Below are 16701 nucleotides of genomic sequence, written 5' to 3' on the forward strand. Positions count from 1 at the left end.
TGGAACTAGTCTGGACTCTATGAAGAGCAGGCTGGTCTTGACTTCACAGACACCTGCCTACCTCTGCTGGGAATAAAGGTGCACCCCGCCACACCCCGCCTGTTTTTCTTTTGAACTGCCCAGGTTCCAACTGTTGGGCTGAGATGGTTCTCCGGCCTCAGCCTCCTGATGAGCGGGGACTCCAGGTGCATGCCATCTCACCTGGTTGGGAGTCTCACTTTGGAGTGCCTTAAAAACCCATAACTCAGTGACTTTTCTTACAGCCAGCATTTGCATAACCACCTTCTCGATCACTCAGGGTACTCATTCTCACCATTCATAAAAGAACAACATACCCACTAAAGCTACATAACTCCCAGCTCGCCTCAGCCTTATGCATACCTAATCTATTTTGTCTTAACGGATATACCTGTCCTGCTCATTTCACGTACTTGAAATTATACAATACGTGGCTTTTCTTGTCTGGCTGCCCTGGCTTTGCATAATGAGTTCAGGGTTCATCTGTGTTGCAGTATGCCAAGAGACTTCATTTTTTTATACAATTCTATTAAACTTTGCATTGTGTGGCTGTGTAACATTTTGCTTATCCCTTCATCAGCTAATGGGCATTTGGGTTGTTAGGAACATCACCACTGGAAAAATCCATGTGGATGCACAATTTCAGTTCTCTTTGGTATGTACACAGAAACGGACTAGTAGGTCTTATAATGACCATGATCAATTTTCTGTGGAACTGTCATCAGAGAGGAAGAAGCCTCCATTGAGAAAATGCCTCCATAAGATGGGGCTGTAGGCAAGCCTGTAGGGCATTTTCTTAATTAGCGATTGGTAGGGGAGGACCCAGCCCACTATGGGTGGTGCCATCTCTGGGCTGGTGGTCCTGGGTTCTATAGGAAAGCAGGTTGAGCAAGCCATGGGAAGCAAGCCAGTAAGCAGCACTCCTCCATGGCCTCTGTATCAGCTCCTGCCTCCAGGATCCTGCCCTGTTTGAGTTCCTGTCCTGACTTCCCTCAGTGATGAACACTAAGTGTAAGTCAAATAGACCCTTTCTTTCCCAACTGGCTTCTGGTTTTTTATATATATATTGGTTTTTGCGAGACAGGGTTTCTCTGTATTGTTTTGGAGGCTGTCGGTGCAGCCTGGCTTCGAACTCACAGAGATCCGCCTGCCTCTGCCTCACGAGTGCTAGGATTACAGGTGTGCACCACCACCGCCCGGCTATATTTTTATTTATTTATGGAGACAGAGTTTCTTTGTGTAGCTCTGGTTGTCCTGGAACTAACTCTGTAGACTAGGCTAGCCTTGAACTCACAGAGATCCACCTGCCACAGTCTCCTGAGTTGCTGGGGCTATAGACTCATACCCAATCATCTGGATTTATATATATATAAATTTAAATATAAATATATATATATATTTAAAGTCCATGAATCTGTTTGTCTGCCCATTCACCAATCTATCTTACCTGGATGCATCTAAAAAATAGTGACACACTTCCATCTAAACACTTGTGCCTGATTGTTTAGAAATCATCTTAGTTGCAGCTTTTCATTTCAGTGTAAACTTTACATCTGATTTTTATCTTTTTTCCCCATTTTTTCTTGGTGCCTAAACCATCTTCATAAATGCCAACTAAGTACCCTACCACTGAGCCATACTGTCACCAAACACACTGAACTTCCAACTTTGTTTAAAAAAATGGCCACAGAGACCTTCTGGCTTACTTGTACCAATTAAAGACGGTAAATGCAAACACCCACAATGAGTGCAACAGTAATAAAATCCCATGTTACTTAGGACCACTTGTTTTAATAAGTCACCACCTAGCTTTGGCAGTTGGTGTAAGCTGGGTTCTTTCTCTGTTATGAACCCTGAAAACCAATTCTGCTTTTGAGATCACGAACTGGACCACAGGGGGGCACGAGGCAGTGCAGGAGTGGTGGGGGTGGCCCCTGGTCCTCACCACCAGCCATATCACAGCAGTCACTTTTTTTATTATGGCATTCTGTACCTGGGTCTGTATGACAAAGGGCTTAATTTCTAATGAATACTAAACAATGCCACTCCAAGGTATCAAAAAGATAATCTATTGTTTTATCGCACTGCTTATAATTTGAAGGTCTTACTGTGTAGCACCTTCGCCACGAAACTCCAAGAATGCAAAACAAGTGGCAAAGAGCATTAGAAACTTGTGACACCCTGGGAAGAGGCAGGACTAAGGGCCTACACTGTCCTGTCATTCTGCCCTTTGCTGTTATTGTTGTTGTTTCAAGACAGGGTAGCCCTAGCTCTTGTAGACCAGGCTGGCCTCCAACTCACAGAGATCCGCCTGCCTCTGCCTCCCAAGTGCTGGGAATAAAGGCTTGTGCCACCACTGGCCGGCTCATTCTCCCTTTTATACACAGAGTATCAATTTGATTGGCAAATTAGAACTCATTGGAGTTCTTCACGCGAGGGAGTCATTACTTCGAGACATTTAAAAACAGTTTCTACACACAATCATGTGTAGTAACACACCTCAAAAAGTTCAAGTTTCGGTCTTTAGAACCGACAGAAAGCCAGGCAACGGAGTGTGCACACCTGTCTGTAATTCTAGAGGTCGCACACAGATGGGAGAAGGCTTGGGGGCTCCTGGGGCTTGCTGTCCTGGCGTACACACTGGGGAAAACAAGCCGGAAGTCAAGAACTGACCCCCAAGGCTGTCTTCGGACCCCACATGTGCCATGGCACAAGCGAGCTCACACTCACACATCTGAACGTGAACACACTTGTACACAGTGCACACCCACCCACACACAGCTAGAAAATCCGTTAATTAAAAGTCATTTTACGTGCGAGAAGGCAGACATTCCCAAACAACGGTGGAAGACGTGAAGGACTGGGAGAGGGTGCCAAGAGCCTCATGCTCAGGTGTCTCTATATCTGTGACATCACCACCACTTTACCATCTGCCACAGCAAAAGAGAAAGAAACAAACAAACACAGAACAAAAAACCACTGTCCATAACCAGGGACAGATCTAGAAAGTAAGTCTGGAAAAAATGATCTAAGAAATGAAGGTGAAATGGATAGCTAAGAATAATATGTTTATACATCTTGGTGATGGCTATACTTTCGATGAATTCAATGCTGTAGTGTAATACATATCTTTTAAATTCTACGTTCTTGTATTTTAAAATTACCCGTAAGAGGCCAGCTTTGGTGTTGAAATTGCAAAGGTGCCAACTATTTTTGATTATCCTAAAAGCATTCCCAAGGTTTGGCAGTGAGTCACGCAGTTGAAGTCCAAGCTAGAGATGCTGAATGAGGCTGGGAAAACTCTTGGCAGCTGAGGAAAGGCAGACCTGGGACTAAAGGACAAGAAGAACCTGACTCTCTGCCCTATGTGTTTTTTTTTTCCTCCTTTGATATTCTGAGCCTTCCCAAGGCGATTACTGAGATGGATATGCTTCTAGATGAGCTCATGTGTTGGAACAGAACGGAGGAGCCCACACTGGGTGGTGTTGGAAGTTACAGTAAGTGAAGTCTGATTTTATAGAGCTCTTTAAAGGACCAATTTTCTCTCTCCTAAAATAGCTGTTTCCATGGTTACTTAATCACTTATTATGAGGCCTTATACGGAAATGCATTTGGGGGGGTGGGACAATTCAGTAGACTGTGTGTAAATTTTCATTGCAGGAACTAGGGAACTTGGAATAAAATATAATCTTTCGTGATTTGCAGTTTGCTTGGTGCTAAAAAGAAATGTGTACCAGAGTGGGGAGTTTCAAACTCAGTGGAAACCTTGATTACCACTCCCCCTCCCATTATGCCAGTCTCGTTTCTGGAAGCAGTAGTTGGCTGCTTAGGGACACAGAAGTGACAACAGACTGGGGTGAGTGGGTTCCAGTTATTGGTGGATAGTCGTGAGGTGACCTGGGCTGGACATTGCCTATCTCTCCATTCCAGTACCATTGACCTACCTCTGCCTCTATGGATTTGTCATTCACAGGTATTTGTTCTGTCTGCATATATGCCTGCACACCATAAGAGGGCACCAGATCTCATTATAGATGGTTGGAGCCACCATGTGGTTGCTGGGAATTGAACTCAGGACCTCTGGAAGAGCAGCCAGTGCTCTTGACCTCTGAGCCATGTCTCCTCTATTCATAGGCACTTTATATGCATGGATCATTTATTTGTGACCCTTTGGGTTTGGCTTCCATCATTTAGCATGGTGTCTTCCAGGTCTGTCAGTTTCCTATTTGTGCATTAGCACTGCCTTTTTCTTCTGTTGTTGAATACATTCCCTGGCCAGGACACTGCACATCTGTTGATAGGCACTTAGGTCGTTTCTGATTTTGGCTATTATGGATAAAGTTGCTTTGAAACCTTGCTTGTGTGGATGCATGCTTGTAATTCTCTTGGGCATATATCTAAAAGTGAATGGTTGGGGACTATAGACAGAGACTTTTATGAACTGCTAGATTCTCATGATATCACTTTTTTTCTGGTATTGAAAATTAAACCCAGGGCCTCTTGCATGCTAGGCAACCACTGAACTAAAGCCAGAGCCCTCAATATAGTTTTGTTCTCATTAAGCTGACCAAGCTGTCTTTGAGCTCACTCTTGTGCTCACAAAAGACCTTGAACTTGCTATCTTCTTGTCTATACCTCCTGAGTAGCTGGGATTATAAGCTGGCACCACTGGGACTAGCTTCTTAGATCTTAGTGGGCAACTCAGTCTCCTGAGACCCTAAGAGCATTTCAGCCTCACCGAGGATCTCTTCCTTGATGGTTCTGAGAGCTAGGCACAGAAAGATGACTCCTAAGTGAGCAGCAGGGCTCAAAGTGCAGAACTGCCAAGCTGCATAGTACAGTGACTCAGAGTCACCCAAGACATTAGTCAGATCTTCTAGTAGCCTACATGAGGAAAAGAAGAAACTACATCAAGGTCCTGGGGATCTGCAAGAGGAAGCTGCGGTGTGTGAGAATCTAGGGTGTGGCATGGACTTGAGAAGGGCCAAGGGTCAGGATCTCCAATCAGTAGCACATGGAATGTGGGGTTCTTGCTTTGTTAGTTCAGTGACAATCCTATGTTGCATGTGAGACCTCCATATTCCCTGGATTGAAATATACTTTGGTTGTTTCTAAGACTGCATGGAGTGGAATGATCCTGCTTCCTGTATTTACAGCTGCTGGGGTGCAGCACAGTGCATTTCTCAGCACCTGTAGTGATGCTGGCACGTAGGACATGCTCAGCTGATGGTCAGATAAAAGCACAGCCGTGACTCACATGCAGCACCTCATACTTGACACAGTGAGGGAACGACTGTGTTGTCACTGTAGTATCTGCCATGCTCATGCTGGACTTCCTGCTTTATAAGATAAAAATTATGGGTGTATATGTATGACTCTCTCTCTCTCTCTCTCTCTGTGTGTGTGTATGTATGCCATGTATGTGTAGGTGCCTGCTGAGGTCAACAGAGGGTATTGGGTCCCCTGTATCTGTAGTTTCAGGTGGTTATGGGCCTGCATTCCTGTTCTCTAGAATAGCAGGAAGCACTCTTAACCTCGGGGCCATCTTCCAGTCCCTACTTTGTCTCTTGACTGCATCAATTTTTCTTTTTTTGTGTTTGACCCAGTCTTGTGTTGTTTTATTCATCAAAGTTCTAGAAAGAGTAGGCTGGTCAACGTTTCTATGTGTCTCTATCAATCTGACTGGTAAACATATGTGTCTCTATCAATATGGCTGGTAAACATTTATATATGTCTCCATGAATCAGGTGGTAAACATATGTGCCTTTATCAGTCTACCTGGTAGCTTGGTGTCCAGAAGCTATGCAATTCAGATCTGCATAGCACACATGCTCTATGGTGTATGTATAGTGATGGAACTATCTATCTAAGGACACGCTTCTCAGAGCATGTCCATGTTATCAGCAATATCACTCACTGCCAGAGGCTTCCTTCCCAAGGAAATGCCCGGCTGAGAGATGGATGCACGAATATGAACAGGGCCCATTCCCTGGAGAAGAGCAAAGTCTCATGAGTGGACAGAAGCACAGCATCGTGGTCCCATCCCTCTGCCAGTGTGATGCCTTGTGTCCTTTCTTTTAGGAAGTGACAGGGATGGGAGATGGTCACAGCTTACGTTTCTCTAACATTTACTTAGCAACTTAAAAAACTCTGGCAGCTATATATTGGTGTAAAAACATTTATGGAATATTACCTTTCCCCTGGAAACTCTATTCCAGTGGTTCTCAACCTTCCTAATGCTGTGACCTTTTAATACAGTTCCTCATGCTGTGGTGACTTCCCCCACCAACCATAAAATTATTCTTGTTGCTTCTTCATGACTGTAAATTTGCTGCTGTTGCGAATGATAAATATCTGTGTTTTGTGATGGTCTTAGGTGACCCCTGTGAAAGGGTTGTTTGAACCCCCAGGGGTCTCACCTCACATGTTGAGAACTGCTCCTCTTTTCCCTTAGCCCAGAGCCTGAGCACAGAAGTGAAACAAGATCATTGTTAGGAGACAGAATTGAGCCAATGCGATTCTCACGTATTAAGACGGGTAAGATGGCGATGTAGGGGGGTTGTGAAGAGTCGGGCTCACAAGTCTCCAAGGTGGCAGCTTCCTGTGATGGGGCCAGGTGTGAGGTTAAAAAAGCCCGAAAGGGGTCTTACTCAGTCTGAGGCCAGAAGCCTTGTTCACGAGGCACTTTTTAATCATGGCTTTCTGTAGTTTGCACAGATCGAAGTCGAGAAAGAAATAGAAATCTCTTCTTGTGATCTATTTCTATTATTGGGAAACTGATTCTGGCTGCCTCAGTCTACTCTCTGGGCAAGAATAATAATTATCAAGGAGTTCACTGTATGCCAGGCACAGTGGATATCTAATTTATTTATCCTATCACAACTCCATGGGACTAGGTGCCATTGTTTTTTTTTTCCCACTGAAATATTTGCCCCAAGTCTCATTCAGCAATTGGTAGCAGAGCTATCACAGCATTTGAGTCCTGGTCTGCCTACTGCCAAACTCGTGTCACTTAAAAAAAAAGATTTATTTTTGCACATTCTACTGCAAGCTAAATCATTAGTTCTCCACTCCACTGACACAAGAGTTAGATTTCCATTTTAAATTCTGCCTGGACAGTGGTGGTGCACACCTTTAATCCCAGAATTTAGGAGGCAGAGGCTGATGAATCTCTGTGAGTTTGAGGCGAGCCTGTTCTACAGAGAAAATTCCTGGACAGCCAGGGATACACAGAGGACTCTGTTTCTAAAAATCAGAAAAAAAAGTAATTCATTATGTGACAAGGAGTGGCAATACCATGTCTCCAGGAACACTGACCGGAGATGACAAAGCACAGACTGCATACTGACTTCCGGTGCAAGCCTATGTGAGTTTCACTGTCATCTCCAGCTATGCTAGTGATCCCAGCAGCTGGCATTCCCTGCTTTAGCATGTGAGTTAACAGACGTTATATAATGCAGGCAGACCTCAAACTCGTGATCCTCCTGCCTCAACCTTCTAATAAACACAAGGATGGCCACATGCTCTAGCAGCCAGGCCTTGATCACACTTCTGAAAACAATTATTTTATTTTTCCTCATACAACAAAAGCTTTATTGTGAGCTTGACCTTCACAGAGAAAGTTCCAGTGACAAGTGCACTTAGCACTGACTCATTAACATGCTTAAATGTGACACTAGAGAGCTGTACTATTCCAAATCCCAGAAGGCATCTAAACAGGCAACCATTGTTATTACTGGTCACAAAATGGACGGAACAACTGTATGGTTGGACCTGAGTCCCGGGTTACTATCACCGCTTGCTTTGGTATCTCAGGGAGCAAAGGGGACCTTAACTAGGGATTATTCATTCACATTTTTTACTTGAGAACCACTACCGAAGGTTTGCATACCACACTTGTTTGTTCCAAAAGGCTCCAGAGAAGATAGTTTAAGCCTCTTCACAAAGCAAACTACCCTGAATCTATGGGTGAGATCCAACACTGGTCTGTGCTTGATCTCAGACAATGTAGAAACATCATCTCCCTGGAACACAAATTTATTGATTGCACAGAAAACAGCAGGATGAGAAGAGTCATCATTGAAGCTCAGTACCCTGGTTACAGGGTGCTTGTGTGAGAAGGGTTATGTGGTCTACTCTCACTTCTGTCTCATAATCAGAGTCTGTTTTCATTTCCACTATCAGCCAATCAGAACATACTGAAGTCACTGCTGGTTCAACTCCAAAGCATTCCAAAACAACAGAAAAAGGAGAAGAAAGAACCTGCCTGAGATCAATATTAGATTCATTATGTCGAATTCCAAAGTGTGTGTGTGTGTGTGTGTGTGTGTGTGTATCTCTGCGCATGTGAGTGCAGGTGCTTGAGGAGGCCAGCAGATAGCATCAGACCCTCTAGAGCTGGAGTTACAGGCATTTGTGAGCTGCTATCTGGGTGCTGGGAACTAAGCTCAGGTCTTCTGGAAGAGTCCTTAGTGCTCTTAGCCACTGAGCTATCTCTCTAGTACTACAAATTTTGATATTAAAAATGAATCTGGGAAGTCGGGTGTTGGTGGCACATGCCTTTAATCCCAGCACGTGGGAGGCAGAGGCAGGCCAATCTCTGTGAGTTCGAGACCAGCCTGGTCTACGGAGTGAGTTCCAGGACAGGCTCCAAAGCAATACAGAGGAACCTTGTCTCGAAAAAACTGAAAAAAAAAATCTGGGGAGCCTTGTTTCAAAATAAAGATATAATGATGAGTATTTAGTACATTATGGTTCACAAATACGCCATTATGTGTATGTGGAATGAATAGATGAGGAGAACTGTAGTGATCATGACAAAGTGAGTGAAGGCTATTCTGACACTTCCATGAAACACTGTTGCTGAAGACACCTCCTTCAGAAAGTTAACTTCTGGAGCCAAAAGCTACACTTGCTCTCTGCATTAGGAAACCTCAGGCCACAGGGAGGGCAGCACGGTCAGGAATGCAATCGCATTTCGCAGAGGCCTGCCCAGGGAAGCAACTTACTATTGTGCACAGTCGATCAGCTGGTACTCGTTGGACCTCTCAAAGCAGGCCTTCACCCCCTCATCGTCCCACAGCTTCTTCACGTGATCAAAGAACTCCTAAGGTTGGGAAGAGTGACAAAACACACGTCAGGATATTTCACAAAGTGAGAAGTGAAAAGAAACTGCAAGACAGAAACTGCAAGGAGGGCGGGGATTCTTTTATCGTGGAGGTTCAAGCTATGTACTGTCAGGTGCACCATGATGCAAGCAAGCATCTATGCTCTCACCCTCATGCAAGCTACGGAATCTCCCTACTGTTCACAAAGCTCACCAGAATGAAACCTGTAAGTCAAAAACCAGTGCCAGTCATTAGTCATAAAACAAGACAATTGTATGGTTCTTAGTGTTCAGTGCTCTTGAGAGTTAAGCAGCCACTTTGGCAATGAAAGACATGGATAGTCTAAGGTCCATCTTAGCAACTGTATTTTGACTTTTTTATGTGAGGTAAGATCAGAATGGAAGGATGGAGGAATGGAGAGATGGTTCAGTGATTAAGAGCATTTGTTGTTTTTGAGAGGGCCCTGGGTTTGACTCTCAGCATCCAAATGGTAGCTTACAACCACTTGCAATTCTAGTCCATGGGGATCCAATGCCCTCTTTTGGACTCCTTGGGCACTAGACATATAAGTGGTGCACATGGAACAAAAATAAAACTAAAAAAGTAGACATAACAAAGTAGATAGACTAAATTGGTTCATTAACATAAAAAATCTTCCATAGGGCCTCAGGTAGCCCAGACTGTCCTCCAGGACTATGCCCACTCAGTGATGGACAGTTTACTATGAGGGTTTTATTTCTTGTGTGTTTAAAGTAAACCATGAGTTAACTACGAACTGTGAGTTTTGGTTCACCCGAGAGTCATAAGGTCATCAGGTTCACCCATTATGGCGTCAGGGAGTGCTGAAAGAACGTGACTTATCTTAAAGTCACATCACTACCTCTGGGGTTCTTGATTCCTCTCCAGGTGATTGACAACATACAACAGATTGGGCTGGGTTTGAACATAGGAACCATTGACACTATATTACATTTTATAAAAGTCCACATAGTTCCCATTGGCAGGTTATGAAGTGCCCAGGATGGGTCTAAACCCAGTTAATAAGTGTGAAGGGCAGCAGACCCTTTATTTGGTTTCTTGGGTTAAGAAAGGGCAATACAAACTGGGAGGAGCCGGGCGTTGGTGACACACACCTTTAATCCCAGCACTCAAGAGGCAGAGGCAGGCAGATCTCTGTGAGTTCGAGACCAGCCTGGTCTACAAGAGCAAGTTCCAGGACAGCCTCCAAAACAATACAGAGAAACCCTGTCTCGGAAACAAAACAAAACAAAACAAAACAACAACAACAACAACAACAACAAACTGGGAGGAAAATGCTAGCAGGTGCAGGCTCCTGCCTTTCTCTGGGAAGTTCTCTCAAGTTTCTCCAGTCCATGTCAGAGTCAGGAGAGCTGTCTCCCTTCCCCCTCATATCCCATGTAGTGGGCAGATGTGGTGGTCACAGCAGTTGGTTACAGAAGAGACCCCAGGCAGGTCAGATCCAGAACTAACTGGGATGAGGCTAGGGGGCATAGACAGGATTAGGCCAGCTGGAGACGAGACCATGGAAAGCTTGTCACAGGGATGGGATCCAGCAGATGTGCAGAGGTACTGTGGCACCTTGCAGGCCCCTCTACCAGGTGGAAGAGGAGAGGTAGGCACCTGGATTAGAACTCATTACTGTCTGGTCACTGACAGCAGAACAGGCGCTTGCTGGATGGGGCGGGAGTAGAGGGACATGGTCATGGGTGCTTGCACCATTCAGACCTACAGCTCTCAAGATCCTGGAGGGATACGCCTGGGCTGCCTCCTGTATCAATGCCTGTGTCCCAGCTTTCCAGCTCCGCTGGGAAGTATTCAGAAATGGAAAGATGAGCAGCAATGTGACTGTGGCATTTCTTAAATTTTTTCTGCATTACCAAACAAGAAGCATCTTGAGATCTTTGTACGTTTAAGCAACCAAAATGCGCAGATACTTTTGACTCTCCAAAGGGGCTGAACTGCAGTATCTAAGGCAAACACAGTGCCACATTTAAAACAACTCTTCAAAACAAAATTCTAAAGTTTTGAAAGCATACTTTTATATTCTTTGGATATAAATGCACATGTGTGTGGTGTGTACATGGGTATGTACTCATGTCTGCACATGTGGGCATCTACGTGTGTGTTCATGTATGCAAGGGCGTGTAGACATATGAGGTTGACACTGGAAGTCTCCCTTCATGGCTCCTGGCCTTATTTGTTGAAAGATCAGATGAATCCAGAGCTCACTGAAATGGAAACTCTACCTAACCGACTTTCTCCATTTGGGAGCCCTGTCTTCTACCCTTTGAGTAGGGTGTGACAGGCAAGCTGCCATACCCACCTGGCATTTATGTAGGAGCTAGGGATCTGAACTCAGATCCTCACACTTGCCAAGCAAGCACTTTATCTGCTGAGTCATCTCCCTATGGACCATAATTTTAAGTAAAATTTAAAGTAAAAAAAAAAGTTAAGTATCTAACCATTGCCCATTGCTTTCATACCTCATTCTTCCACTGTCTCCCACTACCTGGAATGATAGCATATTTAAAAAAATAGCTTGAAATTCTCAGATGATAGCCCGTTTTTGTTTCTGCTATCAGATTCTTCATAACTCTTTTAAAAAAGAAAACAAACCAATGACAACAAGAAGCATAAGAATACTATTTCCTATATAATTTCCATGCTAACTTACGCAGATAACTTCTGGGTTATACACACTTGGGGCATAGTTCCCATTTTGAAATGCAAACTGAAATCATCTTTCTAATTTCTTGAGATATGGGCTGTGCAAATGGCCCGTGACACTGTAGGGTGTGGCAGCCAGCTCCTCCTAGTGGCAGCAGTCCCCAGCCAGTCCTGCTCCCCGGGCTTGTGGAACTCGTCACTGGGTAGTGAGAAAATACTTCTCCTTGTGCTCACTGCATGATATTTTCTCAAAGATGACAAAGAAAATGCCTCTGGTGGTAGGGTCAGGAGCCCTCTTGCAAAAACTGTTTATGTCTATGACGTATTTTTAATCTTACAGACCCTTTCTTGATGACAACGATGCTTCCTCCTCCTCCTTGAGACAAGATCTCATGTAGCTCAAGGTAGCCTTGGATTGGCTATGTGGCAGGGCATGGCCTTGGCTTGTGTCTCTCAGTCCTCTTGCCTCCAGTCTGGAGTGCTGGGATTACAGGTGTGCACCACCATGTCTGGTTTGTGCACGGCTCAGGACTGAATGCTGGGCTTCGAGCACACTGGAACACACTCCACCTGCTGAGCTACAGCCTCCAACCCCTTCCTAGGTGATGTATTCTGTATGAATAGTTGCTGCACTGTATCCTTTGGGAGTAAGGACAGAAGACAGGTTGTGCACGTTTAGAACCCTCACAGATTTCTCCTTTAAGTATTTATGATTCTTGACAGGTTGGCTTCTTAGATGTAGAATCTATCACTATGGAGAGTCAATTGTAAGTTGACTAACTTACAATTCTTTTTTTTTTTTAAGAATTCATTGTGTTTATTCACAGTTAATCACTACCTACCAAATCGCTATCCGCAGAAGTTAAGGGAGTAAGTACATAGGTCTTTTTATTTAAACACTGATCTTTAAATATATACACACAAAACTTAGTTCAGCAATAACTTACAATTCTTTAATTGTAAGTTTATCTAAAATTCTACTTAGGAACAGCTTTCAGAAACTGTGTTAGGAAAAGTCCTGCTAACCCAAACATTTAACCACTGAGGAGTCCCAAAGCCCTACCTTTGCTAGCGTGAAGTACGGTAACAATAAAAAAGTTACACAGTATAAGGAGGTCCTATCCCACACTCACTAGATACCCTTTGTGTTCCAGGCAACATTCTGGGGGTCGTGGATACCAGATCTTTTCTGTGTCTCTAATAATTTATGAAATAGATGATTCAGTTTCGTATTTCAGATGCTAGGTGAGAACCATTGAATATACGTCATTTTCATCACATCTACCTAACTGGAAAAGGATGAGTCTTGCCTCAAGGCATACTGGTAGTCTACCTAGCATTCTTCTCTCTGGCCCACAGCAGCTATCTGGGCCAGGGACAGCACGGGGGACCGTGTAAGCATGGGGGACATCATGTACACACCTGTCTATTTTTGTCTGTAGGATTTAGCCTAGTAACTATTCTCAATATCATTTAAAAACAACTTGTGGGGTATATTTTACATGCCATAAACTTCATGCAGCTACCAACAGTCAGGTAGGAACATACTGTCACTTCAGAAGACATTCACCCTTCTTTTGAGTCAAGACCCACCGCTACAAAACCCAGTTCAGATAGCTGCTAACTTTCACTGTCACTGTTGTTTTGCTTTTTCTAAAAATTTTATACAGATGAAATCTTATAATCTTTTGTTTTTAGCTTCTTTCTCACTTAGCATGATACATTTTAGATCTATCCACTTTGTCATGCATATCACCAATATGGTTTATTAATGTTTTTCTGCTTGTGACTGAACATATGCTAAGCAATTGGTCTACCACTGGGCTACATTACATCCTGAGCTATGTCCTCTCTTTGTTCTTTTAAATTGCAGAGTTCTAGCCCATTGTATAAATGCATTATATTTTGCTCATTCACTCGCCAGTTGATAGACATTTGGTTGTCTCTAGTTTAACTTTGTTTTATTACTATCACTATCGCTATTATTATTACATGTTTGAGCGTGGGCATGAGCGTACAGCGGTGTTGTCCGTAGAAGTCAGCGGACACCTCTTGGGGGATGGTTCTCTTCCTCCACTGTGGGTTCTGGGGATGGAACTAAGGTTACTGGGCTTGTGCAGCAAGCACGTTATTCACCGAGCCAACCCTGTGCCATGTTTCCAGCTTTGAACAGATATTAAGAGTGCTGTGTTAGTTTTTACAGGGACTTTGGGAAGCTTTGCTGGGTTATATAGTAATGGATGTGTAGCTGTTAAGAACTGCCAGCCTGCCTAGCACAGCAGTATGCCGTGGCTCCATCGCGCACTTGCAGGGGTGAAGCCTAGGACTTCCAGCTTCTGACTTCTCACCACTTTATCAGTTTTCTTCTTAATTAAGACCTCATTGTGGTCTTAACTTTCATTTCCTTAAGGATAAATGATGCGGGAGATCACTATCTTGATGATCTCCTCCTTCCTTCTCTCTCCCCTTCCCTCTTTCAGATGGCCTAGAACTTTCTATGTAGCCCAAACTGGCCTTCAACTCAGAAACCCTCCCAGCCTCCTGAGTACCTGGATTGAGTGCAGGTATATACCACCAAACATGGACTCTTGTAAGTCTTTTTTGTCTTCTGATTACTCATTTTTGTTAAAAAAGAATAAATGATTTTTAAAAAATGTCACCTGAGGCTAAGACTCTTCTTAGATACAGGGTTTATTTATATCTTCTCCTGAACTTTAATTTTCTTAAATGTCAGTTGATGAACACAATTTAAAAGTTTTGGTGATGTTCAATTAATCTATTTTATTTTATTTTAGGTTTTATGACTCTGTTTGTTCTAACAGAGAAGTCTTTGGATAATTCAAAATAGAATTTCCCCCAAATTTTCTTATTAACATCATAGTTTTAGTTCATACATTTGCATATTAACCAAGTGAACCAATTTCGGCATCGTGTGAAGAAAGGGCCAATGCTCACTCTTTCCCTCAGGAATATCAACGTTTTGTAGCACATCTGGAGAAAAGACCAGTCTTTCTCAGTTGAGTTACTATAATTACCATGTCGAAACTGATCCATGTACCTGGATCTATTTCTGGAGTTTTGGTTCTAACCCTGTGTCACCTTTATGTCCTCACCAGGCTGCCTTGATCATTGTGGATTTCTAGTAACCTTAAAATGAGTTTCTTTCTTTCTTTTTTGTTCCTGGAGTTGAATCCATAGCTTGTCATGTGGAGTCCAACATTAACACAAGCTTCCCCTCCAGCTTCTGTCACGTGGGGTCTGACACTAGCTTAACTTCCAGCTTCCAATTATGAAGCTTCAGGCCCTCTAATTTCTTCCCTGCTCCAATGCTGTTAGAATATCATTCGGGTTATTCTAGGGTCTTTTAGTTTCATATGTCATTTCAGGATTATCTTGCTTATGTTTTGATTGATGTTACAGAGAGTCTTTAGCCCACTAATGGAAAAATGACATCTTCATCATGAGTCTTCTATGAACATCACATGCCTATTGTGAATTATTTCATAGCTTATGAGACAGTTTTAACTGGGACATAATTGGAGTTTTGTGTAGACTGAAAACACAGGAGCCGTGGGACCTCTACAGGCACGATGTTAACCTTCATGGTTTGGCTGCTCGTCTAGTTCGTGTGTGTGTGTGTGTGTGTGTGTGTGTGTGTGTGTGTATAGGTCAGAAATTATAATTATTTTTAGAGATATGTAAAATCTTAAACTCCTATTTCCAAATTACCATCTCTCTTAACTGTATTAAGCATAGAAGTTTAGTAATCAGATCTACGGCTCATAGTGGAGAATTAATTAAATCTACCCTTTGGTGATGGGAACACAACTTTCCCTAACTACCCTCCACCCCACACAAAAGTAGTTTTTTAGCTTTTGAGATTTTTCACAGTACTCCCACTCCTAAACCTAAGAGACTTTGTAAATCCCAGTTCTCTGAAAAAACCATGTGTGCAGCATGCTGAAGAAATTCAGAACAGAAACTTATTTGTGTGGGATCAGAAATAAAATAATTATTTTCACTGGGGAAAAGAGACTCCAAGAATCACGACTTTAGTCTTTGCTCTCAGACAATGCACTGTTAGTTGGCAAGAATTCTCCTCAGAAAAATCAAGCTCGAGTTACGTAATTACCCTTGTCCTTGTCCTTCTGAATCACTCAAGCTTTTCTGTCTACCAGGGCAGCATAGAGAAAGGAGACCCCTTCCTTCTTTGGAGGACTGAGCTATTCCTTGGGACAGTTCCCTCCACTGTCCCAAGGAATAGCTCAGTGGTTATAGTATTTCTGGGCCAAGGGTGGGACCATAGCCAGGACTGAGCTGTACATGGTTCAAGGGTAGAGAAGTCCTAGAGGTCTTGAGTATGTGGGAGGAGAAGTTGAGAGGAGGCAAAGGATCAAATAAATGAGTCTGATGAGAAACCTCTGGAAGTCTGAGAAGGACAGGAATGACCTACGGGAATCCTTTAGTGGCTCGGGGCATAGGGGCGTGCCAGGAATGTGACCATGCAGATCTGGCAAGATGGCAAGATGACTTTGATGAGCAGAGAAGAGGTGCATGGGGAAGGAGAGGCCACCCAGGTGTGAGGACTTGATTCTAGAAATATCTACAGGACACTTGAGGTTCTAGGTTGGAGGGGAGAGGCCCAGACCTATGAGCCTTGTAAAGAGGGTGGTATTTGTATTGCCAGCCTGGCCAAGGTAAAAAGGAGGTGGGATGAGGATGGATGGGGGGATTTAAACCACTGCTTTAGCATCCAGTGATTCACCCTAGCACATTCTGAAGCCTCCTGGATGACCTGAGGCCTTTGACCTTTCAGGAAAATTCTCAAACCAAGGCTTGGGCACTGAGCTGTGAAGGGAGCGAGACTGACTCAAAGGAATGGCAGAGA

General features: G+C 43.6%; 1 protein-coding gene across 2 annotated transcripts in view; it reads right to left on the bottom strand.

Annotated features, from left to right (window-relative positions):
- Positions 1–16701, bottom strand: part of Gnal (G protein subunit alpha L) — a 117597-nt gene that overhangs the window by 29207 nt on the left and 71689 nt on the right. For both annotated transcript variants that reach the window (XM_040741676.1, XM_040741677.1), the window contains exon 5: positions 9027–9124. In XM_040741676.1, the coding sequence (XP_040597610.1) occupies positions 9027–9124 (98 nt within the window). The remainder of the gene's footprint in view (positions 1–9026; positions 9125–16701) is intronic.

Source organism: Mesocricetus auratus, unplaced genomic scaffold, assembly GCF_017639785.1.
Source record: "Mesocricetus auratus isolate SY011 unplaced genomic scaffold, BCM_Maur_2.0 Super-Scaffold_6730, whole genome shotgun sequence".
Lineage (NCBI taxonomy): Eukaryota > Metazoa > Chordata > Mammalia > Rodentia > Cricetidae > Mesocricetus > Mesocricetus auratus.